This window comes from Lissotriton helveticus, chromosome 2_2 (assembly GCF_964261635.1).
Source record: "Lissotriton helveticus chromosome 2_2, aLisHel1.1, whole genome shotgun sequence".
NCBI classification, from domain to species: Eukaryota; Metazoa; Chordata; class Amphibia; order Caudata; family Salamandridae; genus Lissotriton; species Lissotriton helveticus.
In genome coordinates, this window is record NC_136060.1 from 352,571,306 (window position 1) to 352,591,562 (window position 20,257).

At 42.2% G+C, this 20,257-nt stretch overlaps 1 protein-coding gene across 1 annotated transcript in view; it reads right to left on the reverse strand.

The window, feature by feature from the left end:
* Positions 1–20,257, reverse strand: part of ACOX3 (acyl-CoA oxidase 3, pristanoyl) — a 502,436-nt gene that overhangs the window by 370,194 nt on the left and 111,985 nt on the right. Inside the window, exon 6 of the mRNA XM_078678532.1 lies at positions 12,245–12,388. Coding sequence (XP_078534658.1) covers positions 12,245–12,388 — 144 coding nt within the window. The remainder of the gene's footprint in view (positions 1–12,244; positions 12,389–20,257) is intronic.

A 20,257-nucleotide genomic window follows, 5' to 3' on the forward strand; every position in this document is an offset into this window, starting at 1 on the left:
ACAAACTCTTCTGCCGAAGTTACTAACCCCTCCCAAACTAGGAAGAGGTCATCAATATACCTATACCAAACTTTTAGGTTTCCAGCCCATTTTTCGAAACCCGGGCTCCTGGTTACCTGCTCCTCCCACCAGCCCACGAATAAATTCGCGTAACTGGGGGCGAAGCAGGTTCCCATCGCCGTACCAGTGACTTGTCTGTACAGTTGTCCTTGAAATAAGAATATATTGTTAAATAAACACTATTCTATAAATTCTAACAGCATTTGACTGTGTTTTACAAATTTCATTGGTCTTTTGTCAAGGAAGTACTTGATGGCTGACAGTCCCTGATGGTGGTTTATGCTTGTGTATAAACTGGTAATGTCCATTGTTATTAGTATACAAGATGAATTACAGTCCACATCCCCAATCTTATTCACAAAGTCTTTAGTGTCCCTGATATAGGACTGTAGTTGTAAGACGCTTTGAAAAAGGAAATGGTCTATGTATACGGACATGTTCTCAGATACACTTCCTATGGAAGAAACTATTGGTCTCCCAGGGGGATTTTTATTGTCTTTGTGAATTTTTGGTAACTGGTAGAAGGTGGGCACAGTTGGGTTGTTGTTTTTCAGAAAGAAATACTCATCAGTATCCAGCATATCATTATTGTACCATTTATTTATGAGTGTTTGGAACTTTATAATGCTTTCATCGTATGTCTGTCTGGTTGTTTTCTCATATGATGTTTGATCCTCCAACTGTCTATGTGCTTCTTGACAGTATTGTTCTCTAGACATCACCACGATGTTGCCACCTTTATCTGATGGCTTGCAGATGATGTCTTGGTCATCATCTAGAGTTTTCAGAATCTTTCTTTGTTCCTTTGTCATGTTAGGTATTTTTTTCTTCATTTGATTTTGTCGTGTTCTGAATTTCACCAAGTCCTTTATCACAGCCTCTGAGAAGGCGTCGATCGCATCATAGGGCATTATCGGTACGAATAATGACGGAGGTTTGAAGTGTGTCGTCGGCGCTTCTTGTTCGACACCTATCCTTCTGGTTTTTTGCGTGATAGATTCTAGTTCTTCTTCATTGGCATTTTCCTCAGTTCTCAATTCCTCCAAAATTTCCCAGGTTGAGATATCATCTGTTGTAAGGATGTCAGTTTCTCTCGTTTTTAATTGTCTGTTTTCTTTCGTTGTCGGTTTTAGTTTGAAATATTTGTGTAATTTCATCTTTCGCACAAAGGTAAAAAGGTCAATTCTAGTTTGTGTGAATTCGAGTTTTTCATTGGGGCAATACGATAAACCTAGTTTCAAAGTTTTTTCTTCTAATGGTGAGAGAGTCCTGTTCGTTAGGTTTAAAATTGTTAGATTGTCCTTATTCTCTACCATTTCACTCCTCTTTTGCTCCTCCTAATTCTGGGAGTGGTATTGCTCTGACCTCTCCCTCTGCCTCTGCCTCGGCCCCTTCCAGCCCCCTCTTCTAGTTCTTCGGTTGCCTCCGGGGGTTTGCTTTTTCCCCCTCTGAGCCAATTTGCTCGGACTAGATCGTATTCCATATGAAAAGGGGTTTTCGCCTGTGATGTACTTGCCGCCTCGTCTCCAGATAATTCATTCTCGGTCACTTCCGATTCTGAAGTTTCTACTCTTGGCGTGGCTGTGCGATAGGCTTTCTTTTTGTTCATCTCTTTACGAGGAGCGTCGAATTTTTTCGCGAATGTCAATATTCTTCCTAGGGAATAATCTCTTTCGTCCCTCTCGAATTTCTCTTGCTTCCTTTGGCGGATTTTTAGCTCATATTTCTCTAATCGTTTTCTCATTTCAGATCTTAATTCATCCTTTCTCGGTGTATTCGTCTCCTTGTCTATTTTATCTTCCAATGATTTGATCTCATTGATTGCCTTCTCCCTGTCGCTCCATGCGAACTGTATTAATAGTTTCAACATACCTCGACTGGATAGGGCTGTGTGTTCCGCCCATAGTTCCAACAGTCGAGGGTCTGGATTTTCATATGCCGGGACAGTGTATATTCTGAGTCCCCTCGGCACTCTGTCAACATCCATGTAATTTTGTAGGGAGGTGGCTTCCCACCACTTTCTAATCTCCCTTTCACGCAGTCTCTCAAGTTGAGTAAAAAGATTACTCAGCGTGTCTTTGCCATTGCTGTTCTTTTTCTCATTTGGTTTTGCACCCTCTGTCTCTTTCGGGCGTTTTTGGAACATGCCCATTGCTGCTTCCTGCCGAGCCTTGTCACCAAACATTTCGTCATCCATGATTTCGTCTAAACTGGTGACTCGTATTTCCACTCCCCCTTCGTCTTGCTCCTCACACTTGCATTCAGCACACCTGCACGCACTCGAGCTTACCCGGTAGTGAAGCCTCACTCGTCCTGGGTTGCTCTTCTCGGCGTGGTCTTCGGTATGTCCTCGTTTTGGTGAGCGCGGTGCCCCGTTTAGTATTTCAGCTCCGTTGCACCAGAAACCGGGTCACTCGCAGACGGGTGCCTCTTCGTGGTGGCGCACCACGTTACAAATTGCAGCTCCAATAATCTCCCATTCCAAAGAAAGAAAATTCGGCACTCGAAACGCGTTTGTCTGCTGAGTGTTTGACATTAAAACTAATGTGAACACTTCCCCCTGCGAGTGCCGAATTTTCTTGCCGAAAGTAGCCACCCCCCAACCCTGATCAGAAGCATCCCCTATGGAGAGCTTCTGAGAATCAAAAGAAATTGCTCTAAGGATTCCGACTTTGCAAGGGCAGCAAGAGATAGTATCAGCAGATTTCAAGCAAGGGGATATAACAAAAACCTCTTAGAAAACACTCTAAAAAGAGTTGAGAGAATACCTCGAGACCAATTGTTAAAAGAAAAGATCAAGAAAACCAAGCTGAATATGAAAAATGAGGGAAAATTCAGATTGATTACCACTTTCTCGGATGATTCCAATCATCTGAGAAAAATTTTGAAAAAAAGCTGGCATATCCTCAAAACGGACCAAATTATAGGAAAAGAAATTTCAGCTTTTCCTTTAATTACATTCAAGAAAGGAAGATCCATTAAGGATAAAATTGTACATAGCCATCTTCCTGATAAAACAACAGTAACAGGGAGGATTAAAGATATGCCAGGATTTTTCCCGTGCGGAAAGTGCAAAGCCTGTGAAAAAAGCAAAAAGAGAACATCATATGAAATACCAGGGTCAAAAAAGACAAGAAAAATATCCAAGTTTCTTACGTGTACCACTACCCATGTTGTGTACTGCCTATTGTGTCCATGTAGACTGAAATACATAGGCAGTACAGTAAAGAACGTCAAGTTACATATACTAGAGCACCAACGTGCTATTATGAACAAAGATTTCAACTATCCCGTAGCAAAACACTTTGCCTTAAAGCATAATAGCAACAGAGAACTCCTGCAATATTACGCTTTGGATCATATCCCAGCAGACCCAAGGGGTGGAGACAGATTACGGAGACTAAGAAGGTTAGAATCCCGTTCTATAATAGATCTCCAGACGAAGGCCCCCTTGGGATTAAATAAGAACGAGGAATTAGCATCTCATTTGGGAAAAGCATAGACCCTAGAAACTATACTTAATCATGAATCTCATGAGTATTTCTCACCCCGTGAGCATTGCCGATCCACGGCTTAATAACACCCACAACACGATAAAAGGCAATTTAATAAAATGTATATATAATGTAAATAATTTCGGAAATATTGTATTGAACTTATCTGAAATTAAGGTATGAAATTGTGCAAGGTATTTCATTCATATTGCCATTTCACGTGTTACGATATGTAAAAGAAAAAGTAATATACTGTGTAAATAACTCTCTCACGGGGCTTAACGTCAGTCCTCTTTCTACACACATGCCAAAATGCGAGGAAATGTTTTTTAAATCTGCTTCCTTCCGTGTCAATGGTAGACACTGACGAAGGAAAACCGAAACGCGTTTGTCTGCTGAGTGTTTGACATTAAAACTAACGTGAACACTTCCCCCTGCGAGTGCCGAATTTTCTTTCTTTGGAATGGGAGATTATTGGAGCTGCAACATATATATATATATATACATATATATATATATATATATATATATATATATGTATATATATATATATATATATATATACACCAATAACATAAAATCTAATAAAGAAAACATTCTATTATAAATTAAAACAAACTATTTAAAAATCTTTCAACTTAAATTTCCTACTCCAGTCAGTGCAGCAGTGGGAAAGTGTTGGATAGCGGAGTGGTAAAAATGACTATTCCCACTCCAACAAGGGCAACAGTATGGAAAATGTGGATAGCAGAGGGATGAAATTTACCATTCCCACTCCAGTCAGTGCAACAGTAGGGAAAGTGTTAGTAACGGACGGGTAACAATTACTATTCCTACTCCAGCGAGTGCAACAATAGGGAAAGTGTTGGATTGCAGAGGGGTGAAAATTACTATTCACAATCCAAGGAGTGCAACAGTAGGGAAAGTGTTGGATGGTGGAGGGCTAAAAATTACTATTCCCACTCTAGTCAGTGCAACAGTAGGGAAAGTGTTGGATTACAGAGGTGTAACAATTAACATTCTCACTCCAGTCAGTTCAAAATTAAAAACAAACAAAAATATTTAAAAAACAAAATTAATTTAAAAAATATATAAATATGTTAAAAATTAAAATACAAATATATTTAATATTACAAAATGTAAAAACATATAATGTTAAATAAATATGATGAATACCTACAAATGTTTTAAATAAAATACAATATACATTTCAAACAAATAAATATTTTTATTTAGAAATTGTTTAGAAACAAAAACATAAACTACATAAATTTGTTTTTTATTTATTTCCTACCCTTTGATACCACACAATTCACAACCCACATCAAAATTAAAAGAAAATGTACATCCATAATTAACATAATTAATTATCAATTGAACCAATATTAACAACACAACTTCACACACATCTCTAGAATCCCAACCCACAGCTAAAATTAAAATGTGAAAAAATTAAATTACACAATTAAAACGTATTTCAATTTAAAAAACTAATAGTATTTCACAACTAATTATGAAGTAAAATTAATTTACTCCCCACCCTTTACCCCTATAAACCCCACAAACAAAAATATATACACAATTACCCTGATTAAATATCAATTAATTAATATTCAACTAATTATTAATTACTTAAACAAAAATTACTTTCCACTCTTTACACCTATAAACCCCACAATAGACACCTGAAAATTAATTACACAATTTCCATATTTCATTTTCAATTAATTAATGATAATAAACTAATTAAACATAAATTACTTCCCATCCTATACCCCTATAAACCCCACAACCAGCACCTTAAATTAATTACACAATTTCCATAATTAATTTACAATCAATTAATTAATATAAATTAACAGCTAATTATTCATTAAACATAAATTTACCCCTATAAATTTACCCATATAAACTCCACAACCTGCACCTAAAATGAATTATTTCAATTATTAATTTTTAATCAATTAATTAATATAAATTAACAGCTAATTTTTAATTAATTAAAAATAAATTACTTCCCACCCTTTACCCCTATGAAGTACACAAACTGCACCTGAAAAATGTACACAATTACGTTAATTACCAATTAATTAATTAAATTAATTTAACAACCAATTAATTAATTACAAATACATTACTTCCCACAATTAACACTATAAAATCTCAATTAAATAAATATTAATAAATAAAAAATAATAATGAATTTATTATAATTAAATTACTTCCCACCCTTCTCCACTATATACCCACAACCCGCTATGGAACTAAAAAACGCAAAATGTAATTAAAATAAAATTGATAAGTGCTAAAAATGTAACACATATATTAAAAACATAAAAAATACTTATACAAAAAACCATACATCACATACATTTGAAATATAAACTAATATACATAACTAATAAAAAAATCGATATTTTAAAAAACTGTATTTTTGCAAACGATGTTAATAACAATATTTCTTACCTTAATTTCGATATTCTTGACCACGATATTCCTGCTGTCGATATTTCTGTGTCACAATATTTCCAACTCGATATTTGTGTAAGTCGACATTTCCAACTCGATATTCTGTCTGAATTCCGGATTTGATGAAAGTTACACCGGAAGGAACAGGACTCTCCCACCAGACACATTTCCAAATCTAAGAAAGCACACTCTTCGAATATATTTGTGAGGGTAATACCCTTGTTTCAGCGCAAGTGTGCACGATAGCACAAGGGCAGATAAGGAGGCGTTATTGCTAAAATGGACAATAATTTTTATCAAACAGAACTTGAACAACTCGTCAATGATGAAATAACCTATTTGAAATTAGATCATGACCCCACTAAAGAATGTACACAAATTCTTAAGATCGTCATACAGAAAGCCCAGGAGTATGAGCAGATCACAGAAGACAACATATTTTCTTCAAATGGAGAATCCTTGAGTGATGAACAATACTTAGGGCCCGATTCCGATCTGGGTCAGAAAGCTCTCCGACCGAGTCGGATCTGGAGTGTTTTCCGACCGAGCCGGACTCCTGCAGTCCGACCATGCAAGTACGATGCGGCCGCATGCTGCCGGACTCGGTTCTGTCAGACTTCCATAGAAGTCAATGGGAGCCCGTCCTACAATGTGTACATGGGCTCCCATTGACTTAATGGGTACGTCTCGCACAAAGGCGCCCCTACAGTGAGTACGCGCCGGTGCAATCCGCACCGTACATGCCTCTGTTGGGGAGACCCTTATGTCTCCCCCTGTGTCCGAGTCGTAAGGCTGCGGGTCACAGGGGGTCGGATGTGGACCCCCAAAGGCAACGTCCTGGACGTTTTGCGAACCGGAAACTTTGGCTCAAACCGGCTGTCCGATGCGTGCATCGTACTGGGTCGGTCGTAAATGCAATTCATTGCACGGCATGGTTTGCTTACGGAAGACGTACGGAGCGGTTCAGACCCGGAAACGATTCGGTCGGTGAATTTCGGGTTGCTCGCATCGTACTTGCTCACTCATACAGCTGTACGAGTCGGGCGGAAAACACGCGTACAGCTCGTACTTTTCCCAGCTGGATCGCGTTCGGTGCCCTTCCGAGCAAGTTTGGAATCGGGCCCTTAATGTGCACCATGGATGTTAACTCTCTGTGCACCTCCATACCACACATTGCAAGCCTGGAAGCCACTGAGTCGGCCTTACTCAAAAATCGTTCACAAGGCACTTTTCGCTCAGAATTAATCCACTGCACCTTTTAGCACAATTTCTTAAGAGTTAACAAGGATACGTTTTTGTTTACGACTCACAGAAACCTCTATATGCTTTAGAGCAGCACCAGCAAATCTAAACATCTTTCTTTACATTTAGATATGAACATTACAATATTCCCTCAGAAGAAAACTGCAAAACAGGGTTATACCCATATTTGAGATATATCAATGACATTTTCTGGATGAAAACACTGTCCTGCATTACTTCCTGTGGTGTTTGAGTTTTACTCATCACTTTTGCCAGTGCTCTTATTTTACATGTTGGTCCTAGAATCTCCTTTTGTACCTGTGCTTATATTCCATGTATTATCTCAGTTAGAATGCTTGGGCTATGTTTTGTAAGACTCCAGTGTCAGTTGGTGCCGCCGTCTTGAGCCACGCTTGTACTTTGCTCGCATTTATCTTCAATAAATCTACAGAAACTACAATTGACTACTGGCTCATACTTCTCTACGATTAATGTTTAGAAAGGAGAACGTGTGAATCCACTTAACAATTGGCGATGAGGATGGGATACAGTAGACTGGAACTGGACAAATCTACCTTTGTCTTCCTTTATGTTAGAATTATAAGACAAAATAACAGATGGATCACAAACATATATACTAAACACAGAGATTGCAACAACTTACTCCACCATCACTTATTCCATCCATGGAAATTAAAACCAATCTGCCCTACTCACAAGTTTTTAGAAGTCAAATAATTACATCCAAGGCAGATCACTTTGAAGAAGAAAATATGTACGTGCCCAAAAACGTTGTGGAACTAGTAGCATTTAATTTACAGGCCCTGGGCACAGGTAGTGCCACTTTATTAGGACTTGCAAGTAAATTAAATATGTCAATTGGGAATAAGCCAATTCTACAATATTTTAAGGAGAGAGCACAGGCACTTTAGCACTGGTTAGCTGTGGTAAAGGGTGCAGAGTCCAGGGCCCAAAAAAATGAAGTCAGCACAACAGGAGGGTTGAAGCCAAAATTTTAGGGAGACACCACACCAAGGATACCAGGTCTAACACTCACCTTGTGAATAGCTACTAAATGAGGACTGCCCGACCCACTGTTGGTGGGTCTGTGAAGACCAAAAATTCCTGCAAGAATGAACGGGCAAAGTCGCCTACCAGCCAGACCAGGCAATCAATGCAGTAGTGCCATGAACGCGAGCACTGTTGTCCAGGCAGTAGCCTGAGAGATGTCTAAGACAAGCACTCCTTGGGAGCTCCACGCAAAAGCTTTAATACAGTGCACACTCCACAATGACAAAAAGACTGGGTTCTCCCTATTGCTGGAAGATGCACTACATCACATTTAAATGTAATCACCATTCATAATCCTTTAGCCAACTTTGTCTGTCCCAGTATTTGAAGACCTTGCCAGGTGATCTACGATCCGTTTAACGCCCAGACAACTGAGCCAGTTCCAAAGGTGTAAAGCCTCTAGGCACAGCTCCCAAGACCCAATCCTACCCTGCTTGTTGCAGTACCACATGGCACTATTGTTGTATGTGAGGACAGGCACCTGTTACCCATTTATAGATGGACGGAAGGGTATTAGTGCTGTTGGAATAATCTGCAACTTCAGCAAATTCATATAGAGCCGGGCATTCACAACAGACTCCTCTGATCTCCACCTCTCCCAGAAGGCCTCTCCATCCCAGCAACGATGCATCTATCACAGCCATCAGTTCTGAACAAGGTAGGGAGAGGGGTCAGCCACTGGTCCAGGTGGGGTCTAGCAACCACCATTGCAGATCTTTTCAGTCTCCTCCAATACCTGGATGGGTTCAAACAGTTTCTATTGGTACTGAGCCCATCGAGAGCCTGCATGTGCCACAAGTCACACTAGCAGGATGAAGGATGCCAACAAATCTCAGTCACTCTCACAGACACCAAGGCCAGAGGTTGAAATATCGGGCTAGTAGCGTGAATGCCCCAGAGTCTATGAGATGGGAAGAAGGCCCGAAACTGCACTGTATCCAGAATGACTCCGATGAAGGAAAGTCAAGGTGTCTGGTGTGGCTTTGGCACATTGATTGAAACCCCAAAGATGTTAGAAGGTTTGCTGTCATTTAAAGTTAGTCCACAACTGACTAAGGCAAGCCCACATTCTACAGCCAGTTGTCGAGGTATGGATAGACAGGTATTTCCAAGCTCCGAAGATATGCATATACCACTTTTGTTTACACCTGAGGGGCACTGGTGAGGCCAAAGGGGAGCACAAAGAACTATAAATACTCATGACACATTTGGAACTTCAGGCAACTTCTGTTGGACTGAAAGGACGAGGATGTGGAAATAGGAGTTTTGCCATCAAATGCCATGGCAGACAGAATTTAGACCAGGGTGATCATCTTGAACGTGTCTTTTTCGAGGAAGAAGTTCAGAGTGCAAAGTTCTAAAACAGAATGAAGTCCTCAGTCTTTCTTCAGCACCGGAAAATAACAGAAGAAGCAACCAGCCCCGATTTCTGATGTGTTACCCTCTTGGTTGCTCCCTTGTCCAAAACAACCTGGACTTCCTTTTGTAGGATGGACAAGTTCTTTTCAGATTCTGCTGTGGTGTAGGTGGCATATGAGGAGGGGTGGACAGGAAAGGTAAGGAGTAATCATGCTGGACAATTTGAAGCACCCATCTGTCTGATGAGATGTTTTGCTACTCATGGAGTTGATAACTTATCCTGTATTCAACATGGTGACAATGAGCTGCCGAGGACAAGCTCAAAGGGCTTGGGAAGGGTAGCAGGAGAGAGGGAGACTGAATACGACATTGCCTGTGAGGGATGAGACGCTGCTGGCCCGATCCCTGACCGCTACCTCAAAAGGTCTTTGAATGGTCTCTGCTGGATGTCCCGTCTGAAGCCTTGAAAAGGGCGGTACTGTTGGGGATACTCCTGCATAGGCACTTAGAGACCACGTGAGCACGCTGTGGCTCTGCTTTCCTTGTAGCGCTCTAGGACCAAATCGACTTTGCCCCCAAAGAGACAGGTGCAAACAATGGCAATTCTATTACGGATGCCTGTACATCACTGGAGAAGCCTGTGGTTCTTATTCAGTTGTGTCAGCGAAGCACCATATGGATGACAACTGCCCTTACCAAGCAATCTGTGATGTCCAGCTCCGATCTGATGACATACTTCACAATGTCTTGGGCATATTCTATGATCTAGGCCAAATTGGCGTGAAACTCATCAGAAGTAGCGGGTATGATTTTACTGACCATGTCCCACAACACATGAGAGTAATGTCCTAATGTTTTCGAATCGCGTTTTGGGCTGCTATTGCACAGGTGCTATTCCCACCCACACAAGCAGGGTACTATTTCTATCTGGAGACATGCAGGAACGCTGGGTCTTAGGAAAAGTGTATATACCCACAAATTCTACAACTTTGCCTCACAGAAATGTGAAGAAAACATGTGTTTTTAGCCAGTGCCTCTTGGTAACAAAACCTTGTGAGATGCACACAAGTCACACCAGCCTGGACTCCACCAGGTCATTAGTTTTCAGAAATGTAGTTTCCTTGGGTGACGGCTGATCTAGGGCCCAAAACCTGCAGCAACCAACATTGTAAAAAAAGCATTGATTTTGCTGGGTGAAGGTACCATTTTTATCCGGAATACAGAATAGTAGCACATTTGTTATTACCAAATGGATTTTTCTGCATTTGAGGCTTCCAAATGTAAACCAGTGTGCAAGAAAGAATACATTTTGAAAAATGTCCTCTGAATCACATGATAATATGGGTAACCACAATTTCTGAAGTGTGCAAATAGCCACTGTTCCTAAACTCAGTATATTGTGTACATTTCAATAATACATGTTTTCTTCATATCCATTTTTCATTCTTTATGTTGTGCCATATGAATTGCTGTATAGTTGGTACAAAATGAAAAATCATTGAAGGGGCAACTCAGTTATTGGCTCTGGGTATTGCATGTTTTTGGAGAACCTGCAAACCTTACATCTCGCTGCGCCTAGAAGGGTCGGCCAGAAGCAAGAGTATATTGCTTTTATAAATTGGCCATCGTGACAAGAAGGTACATATAAGTACATTGTGACAAATGGCTGTTTTTTCCTACTCATTTCCAATATTTTTTATTTCAATAGTTAGTTTCTTTGAGAGAACCTGGAGGGATCTACACAAATGAGAGTAGAATTGTATCTACTTTTCATAAATGTATAGCTTTCTGGGATCACCCATTGTTTTCACATCTGTTTCCAGTACAAAAAGCAAAGTAGGAAAATGGACTACCTCTCAGAAAAATGCTCAAACTGGTCAAACAAATGTGTTGATACAACTCTGCTCATTCCTGAACGCTGGGAAGATGGGAACCCCAGCACAGTAAACCATTGATGTTATTTTTACAAAACAAAAACCTTTTCCTACTTGCACAGCTCCCATTAATCTCCACAAAAACACAATTTAGCTATCTAGTGTCTGTTTTCCCAGATCCCTCCAGGAGAATCTACAAACCATGAGTACCTTTGAAATCCCTAGAAAGTTGAAAAAAGGATGCAAACTTGCCACGGATACATTGTGTGGAAAGCAAAACCCCAGCAGTCAAGAGATTAACATTTTTTGATAAACATCGTCAACGCTTTACAAGAATGCACGATGAATTGCTTCAAATGTGTTGGCCATCTTGGAAAAGTAAACCAATACTAAAGTTTTGGTAAACTATTCAAAGTTTTCCTCCCATGTTTACCCACGTGGGCAGGCAGCCAACTTTTAATGATTTTTGGCATATCTCCAAATGGCAGCTGCAGTGCTTCTAAACAAACTGATCATATATCCAGAAATATATAAAGCAGATATTACTAGACATAATTTATTGCATGTGGTGCATTATGAAACAGATCTTCGTGAAAGGTTTTACTCAAAAATACTAGAATTTGTTAAATAGAAATGGTAAAATAATAGTTTAACAACAGCAGTAAGTTGTTTTACCTGTACTACAAAGGAATGCAGTCCATGACACTGTCCATCTGGAGTATACAGCTGGGCGTACACAACAGCATGAGTGGCAGTCTTGCCCATGTTACCAACCCAGAATTTGGCAGCTTCAAAGTCTGGTGAATTAATTATAAATTCCTGAAACAAGTAAAGGAATTATTCTCTACAAGCATGCACAAATTGTATGTACCAAGTTCGTACACTTTGAATAGGTAAGCAGAAAACGGACACTGCTGATGTTTAACCTACAAGTATATTCTTAGGTAGGCTTCTACATCTGAAACAGAGCGATTTGCAATTCACAAGTTCAAATTCCTATTAGGCCCACTCAACCTTTCATCATTTGGACATTAAATTGAATTACATATTTAGAAGTTACTATTATGCAAATCCACACAATGACGCACTGCATCTGCATTTTACAGACATACAAAGTGGAAGCAGGTTCATAGGCCCAATATAGCCCAACAGATAAACAACTGCAGGCCATAGTTAATTTGCAAATTAACTACAATTCTCAATATTCTGTGTGTGTCCTGAGATTGCTCCTGCCTCCTGAATTCTAACAGTCATGGATGACCTCAGATCCGACCAAGCCCTTCTATTATGTGGGCCCCATGCCTCAGCTAGGATGGATCGCTGCCAAAGCCAGGGTGAGGCTACACACTGGTGTAGGGCCCATTTTCCAGGGTTCATAGCCAGTCCCTAAGCAAATCAGTGTACACAAACATCATCATAAGTCAATTTTCAAGGTACAATATTTGCACTCCAAGAATACATCATCAGAGTCATAATGGGGATAAGTACCATCACAAACTATAGGGATTGAGGAAAGCACATATTCATGCACTGTGTATATTCATGCAGATTAGATGACTTGATGAAAATGTAGTTTTCAAATCCAACTGCTTTCCAAGCTCAGAAACATTTTATTACACACGAAGGGCCTGATTACGATGGCGGAAGACCTGCCACCGCCAGCAATGCGGTGGCGGGCCCTCCGACATCGGACGTCAATTTTCCCCCGCCATAATGCGATGGCGGGGGGATCCGTTCTTGTACTGTGGCAGTCGTAAAAACTGCCCAACACCGTTCTGCCATAGGCAATCGTTCCGATTCCCTGGCAGAGTGGTCAGCATGTGTAAAATGGTGGCGGTGCTTAGCAGGCACCGTCCGCCATATCACAATGCTGGCCGAGGCTCGCCTTTCCGTGGCGTGTACACCGCCATTGTAAGCCTGTTGCAAAAACAACAGTTAATGGATAGAATGCAGAACAATGTCATACATTCATCCCTGTACAGAGATCTGGGCCTAAATCCATCGTTTTTTTTGCTCACCATGGCATTCCAGTTTTAACCCAGCCATATGCAAATCAGTCTTGACCCTGTGCCCCTTAGGAACAGTCCAGCCTGAACTGCCAAGCCAGGTCCTCCCTGGACTGGAAACAAGCATCCCAGGACCGGTTTCTGGCTTTCAGCCTTCCTCAGCCAGGACAGCCTGATTCCAGTGGCATGGAGAGCACGGGACTCACGTCTGAGCATACCCGTCCCACTTGGGGTGACAAATGCAAAAACAACAGTTGATGGACAGAAGCAGAACAATGTCATACATTCACCCCAGTACAGAGATAATGGGCCTAAATCCATCGTTTTTTTGCTCACCATGCCATTCCAGTTTGAACCCAGCAAAATGCAAATCAATCTTGACCCTGTGCCCCATGCGTACAGTCCAGCCCGAACTGCCAAGCCAGGTCCTCCCTGGATTGGAAACAAGCATCCTAGGAACGGTTTCTGGCTTTCAGCCTTCCTCAGCCAGGACAGCCTGATTCCAGTGGCATGGAGAGCACGGGACTCACGTCTGAGCATACCCGTCCCACTTGGGGTGACAAATGCAAAAACAACAGTTGATGGACAGAATGCAGAACAATGTCATACATTCTCCCCAGTACAGAGACAATGGGCCTAAATCCATCGTGTTTTTGCTCACCATGCCATTCCAGTTTGAACCCAGCAAAATGCAAATCAGTCTTGAGCCTGTGCCCCATGGGAACAGTCCAGCCCGAACTGCCAAGCCAGGTCCTCCCTGGATTGGAAACAAGCATCCTAGGAACGGTTTCTGGCTTTCAGCCTTCCTCAGCCAGGACAGCCTGATTCCAGTGGCATGGAGAGCACGGGACTCACGTCTGAGCATACCCGTCCCACTTGGGGTGACAAATGCAAAAACAACAGTTGATGGACAGAATGCAGAACAATGTCATACATTCACCCCAGTACAGAGACAATGGGCCTAAATCCATCGTGTTTTTGCTCACCATGCCATTCCAGTTTGAACCCAGCAAAATGCAAATCAGTCTTGACCCTGTGCCCCATGGGTACAGTCCAGCCCGAACTGCCAAGCCAGGTCCTCCCTGGTTAGGAAACAAGCATCCTAGGACTGGTTTCGGGCTTTCAGCCCTTATCAGCCAGGATAGCTTGATTCCAGTGGCATGGAGAGCACGGGACTCACGTCTGAGCATACCCGTCCCACTCGGGTTGACAATTGCAAAAACAACAGTTGATGGACAGAAGGCAGAACAATGTCATACATTCACCCCAGTACAGAGATCTGGGTCTAAATCCATTGTTTTTTGCTCATCCCCTTTGGTATCGCTCCGTTCGCTCTAAGTTGGCAGGGTATGCCGAGAGGTGGGTCCCTTGCTCACTTTGCCACTGGATTCAAGCTAGCCTGGCTGATGATGACTAATTAGCCAGAAACTGGTCCCAGGATGCTTGTTTCCGGTCCAGGGAAGACTTGGTGGGCAGTTCGGGCTGGACTGTTCCCATGAGGCACAGGGTCAGACTGATTTGCATATGGCCATGTCTGAACTGGGGTGGTGGAGTGAGCTAAAGAATGATGATGGATTAAACCCAGATCAGTTGACTGGGGGTGAGTGTTTGATTTGCTCCAACGCTCCATCCATCATTCCTTTTGGTATCGCTTTGTTCGCCCTGAGTTGGCAGGGTATGCCCAGACATGGGTCCCTTGCTCACTTTGCCACTGGATTCAAGCTAGACTAGCTGATGACGGCTGATTAGCCAGAAACCGGTCCCAGGATGCTTGTTTCCGGTCCAGGGAAGACATGGCTTGGCAGTTCTTGTAGGACTGTTCCCATGAGGCACAGGGTCAGACTGATTTGCAAATGTCCATGTCTGAACTGGGGTGGTGGAGTAAACTAAAGAATGATGATGGATTAAACCCAGATCAGTTGACTGGGGGTGAGTGTTTGATTTGCTCCAACGCTCCGCCCATCATCCCCTTTGGTATCGCTTTGTTCGTGCTAAGTTGGCAGGGTATGCCCAGACGTGGGTCCCTTGCTCACTTTGCCACTGGATTCAAGCTAGCCTGGCTGATGATGGCTGATTAGCCAGAAACTGCTCCCAGGATGCTTGTTTCCGGCTCAGGGAAGTCATGGCTTGGCAGTTCGGGCTGGACTGTTCCCATGAGGCACAGGGTCAGACTGATTTGCATATGGCCATGTCTGAACTGGGGTGGAGGAGTGAGCTAAAGAATGATGATGGATTAAACCCAGATCAGTTGACTGGGGGTGAGTGTTTGATTTGCTCCAACTCTCCGTCCATCATCCCCTTTGCTACCGCCATTGAAAGCCTGGCGGAGAATGCATTGTTAGCCTGTTGCGGGCCCCCCTTGTTTTGGGGGAGGTGGTGGTGCACTGGGTGGGTACCAATGGTACCCCCTCTACATTTCCCTGCACTACGTGGCAGGCACCGCGTTATGCCTGCCACATAGTGCAGGGAAACACACTACATGCATTTTTCACATTGCAGTGGGTGCAACAGCCAGCAGCACCCACCGCATTGGTAAAGATGCAAGATGCAACTGCCACGGTGGCTGTCGCATCGTGATTCTAAATGCGGGACCGAAACCATACAGGCATCGGTCCCAAGCTCACAACAATGGCAGGCGAAAGGAATGTTTGGGGTCAAAAACTCTGACCAAGAAAGGAGGCAAATTGATTATTTTATACTGTAATTAATACACCAACCTATTGGTGCACTGTTTGTAAAAAAGTACTGTTTCCACCTGCCCACATAGCTAGAGAGGGAACACGGATGCCTTTGATAAATGTTTCCAACATACGCTTTGATTATCTGAGAAAACTGAAAGCCATGCTTTTTTAAGAGGATGTGGACTTAACATCTGCCAAAGAGAAGTTTGATCTCAAGGTTGAAAGGTCCACGTCCGAAACACAAACGTTACTTCATAATAATTTCCTACTGTATTTCGGGGAGATGGTCCTCCGTATCTTCAACATGCCTGATACAAAAGGAGTAGCGCACTTTTTAAAATGTATGGGCTCTGGATTGGTAAGCAACTTCCAGACGGTTTCTGGAGTTATACCATCATTCGGACACTCCGTACTAGGAGGCATTTTTGTAGGTCTTACGCTTATCGTGCTACTTGTTGCAGGGATTCTTATCTTAATTTTCTGTCCCACAATGGACGTCCCAGTTCAAACCGGAATGGAGACAGCACTGCCTGGGCTGCTATGCCATGAGCGCATGCTACACTGCATGGCACACCTCAGCTTTGAGAACTGAATTAGCATTGGCTCTTATCACTGGGTCTCACTCTGTACAACCTATATTACGGTGAATTTCTGCCTCAGATCGCAATTGATTGCACCATTGGACATTGAAGTATTGATGTACTTTAAAGGCCCATGGGTATAGTTGTCCCCAGCGTATTCCTTTGTTTCTGAACGCATTCTTCGAGCCACCTTGGGATGTTTTGTCTCCTAGTAAACTGGATATTCGCTCTGCGGAATGCATACAGGATGTGGTCCCTCCGTCGTCTCGGCAGCTGCTGTGGGATCTGCATGGAATCACCTATGCTCTACAAACCTGCTTTGAGGTGCGACTATGGTAACATTGTCTGCTGTTGCTGGCAACAGCGATGTTGCGACTGCCACTCTAAACAAATAATTAGCTATTCCGTGTGGTGGGAACTATTTGACCATTTTTTAAACAAAATTATGTTTTTCCCCCTCTCTCTGCATTTCTTTACTTCTGGGCAACTTGGCTTTCCGTGTGCTTGGTATTTGAAACTGTGCGTTGGCCTTTTTATTAAGAGATTGCTTTTAGGTGATTTCAGAGGATTTTTAGATATTACAGTCATTATCGTTTTATAAGGCCTGCGTTTTGGGAGTGGTGTTTTGTGCCCGGGTTAGGCCAATGTAGCAACGCTGCATATTTTTCTTACATTGTCCTCTTTTTGCACAATAACATTTTTACTGTGACCGTTTGCACATATTTGAGTGCATGACAATGTTGGAATACTTTGCTTACACATCTGGCTTCACGCAACATTATAATGATGCCTAGAAGAAGAAGTACAAGGTCTTTAATAAAGGCCTTTAAGCATGCTTTACAAATGTTGTTCTATCTTCATCCACGGGGCGACAAGGCTATCTGCATACCCTGAAAATACTAATCTGCATATACATCACAAGTATGCTTTTTAATATAAAAGAAGCATTTCTGGGGGTCAGCAGAGGAGACACTTCAGCTGACATTGAGGGGTCCCTGCATGCTAAGGTTTCGCCAAGCAGCTGCCTAACTTCTCCGTGACTGGTGTCCAGTTTGTAGGTTCTTGGCTATGCACCTACGTACACTCTAGACACACATAGAGTAGGGATTGCATAGTAGGAGTACGACTGATTATTACCTTGTTTTATATGCCTGCAAATATACACTGTTCTAGCACCATGGTGGAACTATACCTGCTATTTACTATTCTGGTGCTTGTAATCACATTCATATGCTTCTGTCTACTGATTATCGTAGCACTTGTACTATATACAAGAATAAAGTTGGTTCAATAAATCTATTGAAAACGTCCCATTGTGTATTTTCTGTATACTTCTCTGAGAACACGAGCGCACAAGTGACAGAGAAAAAGGGTTCTAGATCACCTACCACAATCCCTGAAGGGGCAGGTTTTTCATGATGCCAGAAACCATTACCTCCCTGTTTGGGTTAGAGGGGCTTATGGTGGCACTGTTAGCTAGCTGGACTCTAGGCCAACACATAATATGGGGTGCATGGAATCAGTTTAGGCACCTCACCCTAAGTTTATTTTGTCCACAAACGCTCAGATCCTAAGGATTAGTGGGAACTGCACGACAGGATGGTAGAAGAAACCAAGGGGTAAAGCACGGATTTTGGAATAATCAGGAGTTACAGAATTCAGGCATTGCAGCAGGGTGCCCACCAGCAATGGGTGCCTAAAGTTGAAAACTAGACAATGTCCTTGAAGTGAATTTGGGACATTTCCATTCCATCCAACCCTGCGGACCATAATAATGTCATCCATCAGATCAAAGCCCCACCCAGATTTATACATGATCAAATGTGCAGCTCTCCGTTTGAGGGGAAACCAATCTTCTGATTAGTTGTAACATGCGGAAGGCACACCCGTTAAGACGATGACATAGGGAGTGCAGTTAGGAGGTCATTGTAGATGATCCTGGTGACAGTAATCAACTAATGCAAGGCCCCTAGATTTCGCTTGCTGCAGCGGTTCATGTGAAATGGGGTCCTATGAAATTCTAGCTTGAATAGAGTTTAAGTTTACTGTCTGATTTTAGTTAGACATCCGCCGGTGGAGTGAAAGTACCGACTGTCATTGAAATACTAGAGGCCAGAATGGCGAATCATTCCAATTGGTGCTGACTGGGAGATGAGTGCCTGCGAGTGTTTTCCATGGGGGTCTTACAAAACTTAACGTTATTGTTTACAGACTTCAGAGGTGAAAAAATGGAATAACGCAGATCCTTGAGCAATAATTCCTGTCGAAAAAGTGTTGACACACTATGTACACAGCTATAGTGATAAAATGGTCAGGGGCCAGGATGGAATGGAATGGAATGCAATCCACTATGGAAGGAGGAAAATTTAGGGTTTGTCTAACTGATCTTGTCCTCTCCCTTCTTGGACTTTCCGTGGAAACATTTGCGCTTTGAGGCAGGTGTTTTGGAGGCATCGAGGAGAGGACTGGAGAGGCAAATAGGTGTTAGGTCGTTAACAACGGCATGCACAATACAAGGGTTTACATTAGGGGCATTTTGTGTTGTGCTGGTGTAGCCTGTTGCTGAAGCACAACAAAGGCCCATGGGTATAGTTGTTCCCAGTGTATTCCTTTGGTTCTGAATGCATTCTTCGAGCCACCCTCGGATGCTTTGGCTCCCAGTAAACTGGATATTCGCTCTGCGGAACACATACAGGATGTAGTCCCTCCATCGGCGGCTGCTGTGGGAACTGGATGGAACCACCTTTGCTCTACAGACCTGCTTCGAGGTGAGACTATGGGAACATTGTCTGCTTTTGCTGGCAACAGCGATGTTGCGACTGCCAATCTTAACAAAAACAATTGTCTATTCCGTTTTGTGGGAACTATTTGGCCTGTTTTTAAACAAAATTATGGTTTTTTTTTGTCTTCTCTCTGTATTTCTTTACTTCTGGGAAACTTGGCTTTCTGCGTGCTTACTATTTGAAACTGTGCGTTGGCCTTTTTATTAAGAGATTGCTTTTAGATGATGAGGAGTTTTAGATATTACAGTCTTTGTCGTTTTATATGGCCTGCTTTTTTTTAGATAGCTTTTAGATCGACCCTTAGTATGAGGAGTGGGTGTTTTGTGCCCTGATTAGGCCCATGTAGCAATGCTGCACATTTTTCTTACATGGTCCTCTTTTTGCACACCAGCATTTTTACTGTGACCGTTTGCACATATTTGAGTGCATGAGAATGTTGGATTACTTTACTTACACATCTGCCTTCACGCAACATTATAATGATGCCTAGAACATGAAGTACCAGGCCTTTAAGCATGATGTACAAATGTTGTTCTATCTTCATTCACGGGGCGACAGGGCTATCTGCATACCCATAATAATACTAATCTGCATATCCATCACAAGGATGCTTTTTTATTATAGATGAAGAAGCATT